Source organism: Mycteria americana, chromosome 6, assembly GCF_035582795.1.
Source record: "Mycteria americana isolate JAX WOST 10 ecotype Jacksonville Zoo and Gardens chromosome 6, USCA_MyAme_1.0, whole genome shotgun sequence".
In the NCBI taxonomy this organism is placed as follows: Eukaryota; Metazoa; Chordata; class Aves; order Ciconiiformes; family Ciconiidae; genus Mycteria; species Mycteria americana.
This window is the reverse complement of record NC_134370.1, coordinates 7,466,833-7,474,729: the sequence shown is the minus strand read 5'-3', so window position 1 is coordinate 7,474,729 and position 7,897 is coordinate 7,466,833. Positions and strand designations below refer to the sequence as shown.

Here is a 7,897-nt window from a genome sequence, read left to right as displayed (position 1 = left end):
GCAGCCATCTGCATTGTTCCTTGGTCCTTGGTACACCCATTTCCCAGCCACTTCATGTGGCTGGAGAAGTGTATCAAGGCCTTGCGGTGCAGGGAGCCAGCCCCTCAGGAGGTATTTCTGATATCTGAGCTGATGAAACCTGCCGATTTCAGCAGCTGCAAACAAACCGCATTGTAACGCTGCTTTACCTGCCGGGGGAGCGCCTGTCAGACCTACAAATCAAGGCCCTGCACAGGGGAGAGAGATTTACTACTGACAAAACTCCACCCACTGTGCTCAGCCCAGCAGCTCTTACCAGGGGCTGGAAATTAATAGGATTTTTAATTGCGGCTGCATTTTTAACTCCTCTTGCCCAAATAGAAGAGCATGCACGTGATGCTTCCCAGAGGAGGATCTGGTTTCTGGGGGGCCAGACCAGATGGGAATGGTCAGGGGCAGGAAAGGAGACTTGCATGTCCCCACCCCACGGCCCCTCGTCCAGCAGCGTGGCGGCTGCTCTGCAAGCACCGGTCAGAGGGGCGAGAGCTGGGCCGCCGAAACCCGGGCTGGTCAGACTCGCTGGGTGGGTGCTGCCGGACACTTGTGCCCGTCCTGCTGTCCGGGGCCCCTCGCACGGCACCCGTCGCACACGATGCAGCCACAGCGCAGGTCAGCCCCGTCCCTTTTTAGGGTTGAATCTACCAGACTGGTCCCACACACCCAAGCAGCACTTAAGTGAGCGCACGTACCTCATCTGAGACCCGATCCAAAACTTTTATTAGCTTTAGATAATAATAATCAAACCCCCTTCTTAAGAGGGGTCCAAAGAAATCACCGCTGCCCCGTACGACTTACTAGCACCTATGGGAAAGCACCTGCATGCTGGTTTTGGCTGGGATAGAGTTAATTTTCTTTATAGTGGCTGGTATGGGGCTATGTTTTGGATTTGTGCTGAAAACAGTGTTGATAATACAGAGATGTTTTAGTTGTTGCTGCACTGGTCAAGGACTTTTCAGCTCCCCATGCTCTGCCGGGTGCAGAAGAAGCTGGGAGGGGACACGGCTGGGACAGCTCACCCCAACTGCCCAAAGGGCTATTCCATACCATATGATGTCATGCTCAGTATAGAAACTGGGGAAGAAGAAGGAAGGGGGGTACGTTCAGAGTGATGGCGTTTGTCTTCCCAAGTCACCGTTACGCGTGCTGGAGCCCTGCTTTCCTGGAGATGGCTGAACACCTGCCTGCCCATGGGAAGGAGTGGATGAATTCCTTGCTTTGCTTGCGTGCACGGCTTTTGCTTTCCCTATTAAACTGTCTTTATCTCAACCTTCGAGTTTCCTCACTTTTACTCTTCCGATTCTCTCCCCCATCCCACCGGGGGGGAGTGAGCGAGCGGCTGGGGGGGCTGAGTTGCCGCCTGGGGCTAAACCGCGACACCCTGTCACCCTTAACGAGCCTACCAGGCACTAACTGCTTCCCATTCGGGGCCGCGAATTACCAGACTTGTTTTACCCTTGCACCGCTCTGCTGAAGACGGCGAGAAACACCCATCCCTGCCAGGGCGGGCGCTTCTCCCGCTCCGAGCGGCACCGCTCCCCCGCGGCGGCCCCGGGCTGTGCCGGACCCGGCCCTCCCGCCCCGCCAACCCGGGGGCTCCGCGGGCCCCGCCCGGCCCCGCCGCGCAGCCGCAGCCGCCCCGCCCGCACGTGCCGCCACACCTGCGCCGCCCGCGCGCCCCCCCCCCCCCGCCGCCCGCCAGCCAATGAGCGGGAGGGGGCTCTGGCCGGCGGCCAATGGGAGCGCGGCGACCGCCCACCCCCCCCCCCCTCCCGCCACCGCCCCCTATTTGAGGCGCGGCGCGCGGCCCGGCGCTCGCAGAGGCGGCGGGAGCGGAGCGGGCTGGGCCGGGCTCTGCCGGGCCGTGCTCAGCCGCGGTCCGGGGGCGCGGACGGGCGCCCAGCGCAGCCCCGCACCGCGCTCGGGGGAGCGGGCGCTCCCGGGCGGCTGCACCCCCATGGAGGCTTTTCCCGGCGGCAAGCTGGAGCAGCACCGGCACCTCCCGCCCGTGGAGTGCCTGCCGGGCGGCCGCTACGGCGGCCGGAGTCACAGCGCCTGCGGGAACGTCTTCAACTCCTGGAACGACTACCTGGGGCTGGCCACGCTCATCACCAAGGCCGTGCGCCCCGGCAAGGGCTTCGGCGCCGAGCCCCCCTCGGTGGTGGTGGCGGCGGCCGTGCCGCCGGCCGAGGAGGAGGAGGAGGAAGAGGAGGAGGAGGAGGAGGCGGCGGGGCCGTACTTCGAGGGCGCGCTGGACTTGCACGACCTGGACCTGTGCGGGCATCACCACCACCACCATCACCACCACCACCACGGCGAGGGCCTGCTGGAGGAGCGCTTCGCCGACTTCAGCCCCTTCCCCGGGCGCGGCGGCCCCGCCGCCGTGGTCTTCGATTGCTCGGGGGAGCACCCGGGCCGGGAGGGCTCGCCCCACGCCTGGGGCGGCGTGGTGGTGGCGGGGCGGCTGCCGGCCCACCCGCGGGCCGCCTCCCGCCTGCTCAAGCCCGAGCTGCAGGTCTGCGTCTTCTGCCGGAACAACAAGGAGGCCGTGGCCCTCTACACCACCCACATCCTCAAGGGACCCGACGGCCGCGTCCTCTGCCCGGTGCTGCGGCGCTACACCTGCCCCCTCTGCGGCGCCAGCGGCGACAATGCCCACACCATCAAGTACTGCCCCCTCTCCAAAATGCAGGCGGCCAAACAGCTCAAACACGCCCGGACCGCCCTGGGCAAGAAGGGCCGTTAGGCGCCGGGACCCCGGGGGCGGCCCTGCCCTCCTCCCCTCCCGTTCCCGTGGGGCTTTGTCCTTCGAGCGGATGGCGGGTTTGCTCCTTCACACGTTAATATATTAAAGGCGGAGGCTGGCGGCGCCGGGCCGGTGTCGCGCCGCCCGTGGCGTCCGGTGCGCGCTGGCCCGCGCCGAGCCCGGCGCCGGGCCGCGGGAGTTGCGCCGCTGCGATGCACTGTATTTGTTTATTGTAAGAAAAACAAAAATATATATATGTGATTTTTACATATGGAAACGGATTTACGGCGAGCTCTAACTGGGAGGGGGGGGGGTAAAGCGCGCAGCGCGGGGCCGGGGGCCCGGCGGGGTCCCCGGGGCAGCGCCGTCCTCTGCCGCCGGCCGGGCCCGGCTCTGCCCCGGCCCCGGGGGGCATCGGCGGTGGCCGCGTCCCCGGCCGCTCCGCGCCGCGCCGTCGGGGGGGGTCCGGCCGGGTCGTTCAGCCCCGGTGCTGCCCCGCGGGGGCCGGGCGGGAGAGCTGTCGGCCGGCCTGGTGATAGCAGGGTGTTTAATTCGGGTACAACGCTCCGCGTTTCAGGTCGTAAACATCCGAGCAATTTCCTTTGCCGATCTTAAAACCGGGAAGCAAATGGTTGATCGAACCCGCGCTCGGGTACTTTCTCGGTAATTAATGCCTCCTCCCCGAAATCGCAGCGTCCTACCTGGCACGATGGGAGAGCGGTGCCCCACGGTCACCCGTGATCCGTTCTGCTAGTGAGCGTGGACGGTGCCGGTCTCGCAGGTCCCCGCGTCCGATACGCGGCTGTAGGGAAGGTCTGAGAGGAGAAAGCATCAACGTGCTCGTTAGAAAACGTAATGACTCTGGGCCGAGGTGCAAAGCGAGCCCTTTCGGCAGAAGGAAAGGCAGCAAACATGGCAGAGACTGAGCTTTGATGCAGCTTGTGTTTGTGGTGGAGAATGGGGAGGTGGTGGGAAGCCTTTGGAGAGAAGAGACCTGGACAAAGCAGAAAGCTGTGACTAGCAGAACGGTGGAAGGGGAGGTGACATCTTTACAAGAGTTGAGGGAATGTGGCTGTAACTCACTGCAAGGTGGGAGGGATCTACCTGTGTGGTTAACAAATACCCTTAACGCTACATAGACTATAGAAAATGTAAGTTTGATGCTGAAGACCTGGGCCCTAGGTGATGGCAGTTCCTTGATACCGAGTATCAGACAGGGCTACGTTGCTTCTAATCCTCAAGAGATCAGAAAGCTCTTTTACTGTGACTCAGAGGCAGGACAAGGAGCAGCAGCAGGTTTGCAGTTTGCTTAGGAGTCCTCCGAGCCGAAGGGCAGGTCCCCAAGGTCTCCGTGCAGAGAGGGTTATGCTGTAGATGGCTTTACCGACAACCGGGACGTGGCGGGGTGCTCGGCCCATGAGGGTGGCCCTGCCAAAAGCAGGGAGGTGAGGAGGAACTGCTGGGGCATCACCAGGAGGATGAGAAAGGAGATGGGTCCTGATAGAAAAAAGGGAGCTGGGAGAGTGAGGGGTGACACAGGTTTGCATGGATTCCTTTTGATAAGCAGCTCAATGGGGTGGGAGATGGGGACAGGAGAGGGGGAGAGCAGGACAGCCGAGAATGGAGTCAAAATGTGTGCAGGGTGGGCTGGGGAGGAGGGCCTGGTTCGTTATTCATCGCTGCTGTTGACTCACAGCTGCAGCAATTAGGAGGGAGAAACTGATTTTGTGTGGAAGTGTTCTCTTAAATCTTCATCAAATGGCTCCGAAGATGGTGTCGGGTCTAATTACCAAGTGCAATGGGGCTTGCATTAAGTAACACTTCACAGTGGCTGCGGCTAACCTTGTGGCAGCTACCCTCTCCTCTTGCTAAGTATCCCACTGCTCTCACTCTGTGGGGCTTGCACCACGGGTGTGTTTGGTTTTGTGATGCCTGGTCCACAGAGGTTGGATCTGTATCCAGCACACGTTAGAATCAAGCTCAAGTGTGATGCTCTGGGAAGAGTTTTTCTTCTGTACTTTTGTTACCTCCTTGTGGGAAGTTTGAAGATCAGCACGTACATTTTAATGCAGTTGACTGTTACTGGACACAAAAGCAAGAAAGATCTAAGGCAGGCTTTCTCGGGTGTTTGCTGCGGGGTCATTCTGGCAGGGCTGGATGCAGGGCGTTCCTTGCAGCGTCTGCAGTGTACCCACCCCTCCTCTCTGGTCTGTACATCGAGCTACTGTGTAGCCACAGCGCTAGTGCAACACCAGAAGGTCCCCTGCCTTGGATGGTACTGGCCTTTTGCGGTGCCTGTCTCTTCCCTCTGCCCGTGTAGGAGGAAAGCTGTTGTATCAGTGGCCTCTGCTGCTGCCTGTCGCTCCCGGTTCCTCTCTCGTCCTACACCCGTACTTGTGGCCTTGCTGTGGAAAGGCCAAGAGCTGCCTGTCGTAGCCACAACACGGCATTAGGCATCTGATCAAAGTCTTAACAGGTAAGGGGGTAGAGTAACAGCTTCAAAAGACCAGTTAGGGGGGAAAAAAAACCCCAAACTATTCCAGAAAGGAGATGGCAAGAGTTAGAATCAGCAAAAGGCAGCCTGAGAGCAAGGCTCTTTGGTTACTTCACATGATCATTCAACAGGATAACTTGCCATTTAAACTTTGCAAATCAGCGTCTTATAAAGGCTGAACCTTTAAGGACATTTTGGGTTTTTTTTTAGTAAGCTGCTGCGATTTCCTGTGCACCAGCACACTCCTTGTGGCACTGAGTAAGCAGAAACATGCTTGTTCGTGGTCACTCTGAAAAGCTTATTACAATGGATAGTGCTTACAGCCTTACTTTGATTCCTTAAATTACTGGAAGCAATTTACATTAGTAACTTAAATCCTAGGAACAGCAAATAGCTTAATCTGAAGCAGCCCAGGTTGGAAGGTGTTATATGCTCCAAAGAAGAGGTCTAAGAAAAGCAAGCCTCATATTATTTTCATTTATTCTACAGGCATCTGCAAATCAAAAGATTGCAGCCACTCATTTAAACCAAATATTTTATCTTCAGAGAATCACTTTATTACAGAGAAATATTCCTAAGCGTGTGAGTGACGGAATCTTTTCTGTAGTGGTTTTGGTAAGAGGAATGAACACAGAGTATTGGAGAGCCTAGGATCATCCTCAGTAGATACTAGTCTCGGCAAAAAGCAAGCTACTTCTAATTAAAAACTACTATTTGGATGCATGGATAACTTGATCCAGCTGAAATCAGGTAAGTCCGTACCCATCTTTAGTGGAAGTCCTATCTGGACAGAGTTTGCTCTCAGTCTTACTGCTGACCAGAGTGCCTCAGGTAGCTGCCATAGGACTAAACCATGATGGCTATAAAATGTCTGTACTTCCCATAGGTGCGCCAGTTTGACCCACCAAATGTACAGGTTAACATATACTGAAGATAGTCTGCTAACAGTCACATGGGGAGGAAGGTAATTACTTCTAATATGCCCATAGTCTGGGCAAAGCAGAAGAGCGATATGCTAGATCTTCAAATGCGAAAAAAGATGTAGCAAAGCCAGTAAGTTGTCGTCCTGCCCAAGAGTGAAAGGACTAATAAAGCTTGAATTGCAGCAAGGGAGATTTTGATTAACAAAAAGCAGTGGAATAGCTTGTAGAATCTCCAGCCTACCATAATTAAATGCATTAATAATTCTTTTTAAGAGCAGGACCAGCCAAAGTGTGGAGCGTTTCAGTTCAAGCTGGTCCCACCATGGCAAAATAGGAAGAATTGGGTGTTCTTGTTACGCCACTCACGTGCTTATTTCTTGCAATTCTTCACTAAACCACACAGGATGGGTACTAGTACCTGAATAACAGGTAAATTTTGAATCTTGGATTTCACTGACCTAACAGGTTTATTTGCTAGGCTTACCCAAGTCAACAGTACCCTTTAGTTACAGAAGGAAAACTTGCTTAAATGTAGCAGTTCCTGTCAATGCCTGCAGCCCGTGGATATTAAAACAACAAAGATGCATTTCATTTACAGCAAGACAAGACTTCCAGTACCCCTCCCGTTTGAGATTGCCTCCTGGCTGTCCACCAGCCCACCTGCACCGTAGCTCCCCAGCCTGTCCTGCTCCTGCCCGTGGCTGCACCGATGCCCGTGTAACCAAGGCCGTGACTCCTGACACGCAGCTGTGGCTGTGCCCAGGCTGGAGTGGCACCACTTCATTCACTGCCCCTGCCCTGCTCTGCAAATTCTCATAAAATACTGATTTTATCTTATATTTATTTTTTTAGAACAAAGGCACTTTAGAGAAAATATAACTAAAATGTCTATACCCTGCTTCTGCTGAGCACTGTGACAGTCCTCAGCCCTGCCTGTCAGTCTCTGGGCTGTTCCTGGGGTAGGAAGGAGACTGAACTGTTCATACCTGATCACCCGCCGTGCTCTGCTCTTGGAGATTTAATGAGCAGCATTTGCATCCATTTAACCAGCAGCAGCCGCCTTAAGTTCTGCCTTCTAAATACAGCGTGTGACAGCTTGTATTCTTCTAAGGTTCACTGAAAATTGTAGATGTTTAACTGAACATGAATCAATCAAACACAGCAATGCTTGACAGAGAATCCATTTGACTTCATCAACATTTGCAGGTAACCAAACTTTGTGCTAATGTATAATTATGGCAGTAGACAGAGGTGTTAGCTGTTGGATTTGGTCAGTAGTGGTTTCTGATTGCTGTAGTTATGATCAAGCAGTAAAATAAACACACTGGCATGTCTGTAAAACTCACATCTTGCAGATCTTTTCTCAAGCTGCCCAGACCTGAGAATTTTACATGTATTGGCAACATTATCATGATCTCAAATAATGGAAGCTAAGAACACAGATTTGGGAACAGTTTTAGCTGGTGCAATGATCACTAACATTTATCCCCATGTAAAAATGGCTTCGTTTGGACAAAACTAAAAATATGTAACTGGAGGTATAATCACTCTTTACATCTCCCTGATGACTGGAGAAAGGCATATGTTTCACCCATCTTCAAAAAAGGCCCAAAGGCCAAAAAAGGACCATCTGAGAAACTACAGGCCAGATGGTGTCACTTCAGTCCCTGGGAAAATCACAGAGGAAGTCTTTTCGGA

At 54.8% G+C, this 7,897-nt stretch overlaps 1 protein-coding gene across 1 annotated transcript; it reads left to right on the top strand.

Annotated features, from left to right (window-relative positions):
* The first annotated feature begins 1,840 nt into the window (after positions 1-1,840).
* Positions 1,841-3,053, top strand: NANOS1 (nanos C2HC-type zinc finger 1). The gene has a single exon (XM_075504454.1). The coding sequence runs from the start codon at positions 1,994-1,996 to the stop codon at positions 2,780-2,782; it is 789 nt and encodes a 262-aa protein (XP_075360569.1). The 5' UTR covers positions 1,841-1,993; the 3' UTR covers positions 2,783-3,053.
* The last annotated feature ends 4,844 nt before the right edge of the window (positions 3,054-7,897 follow it).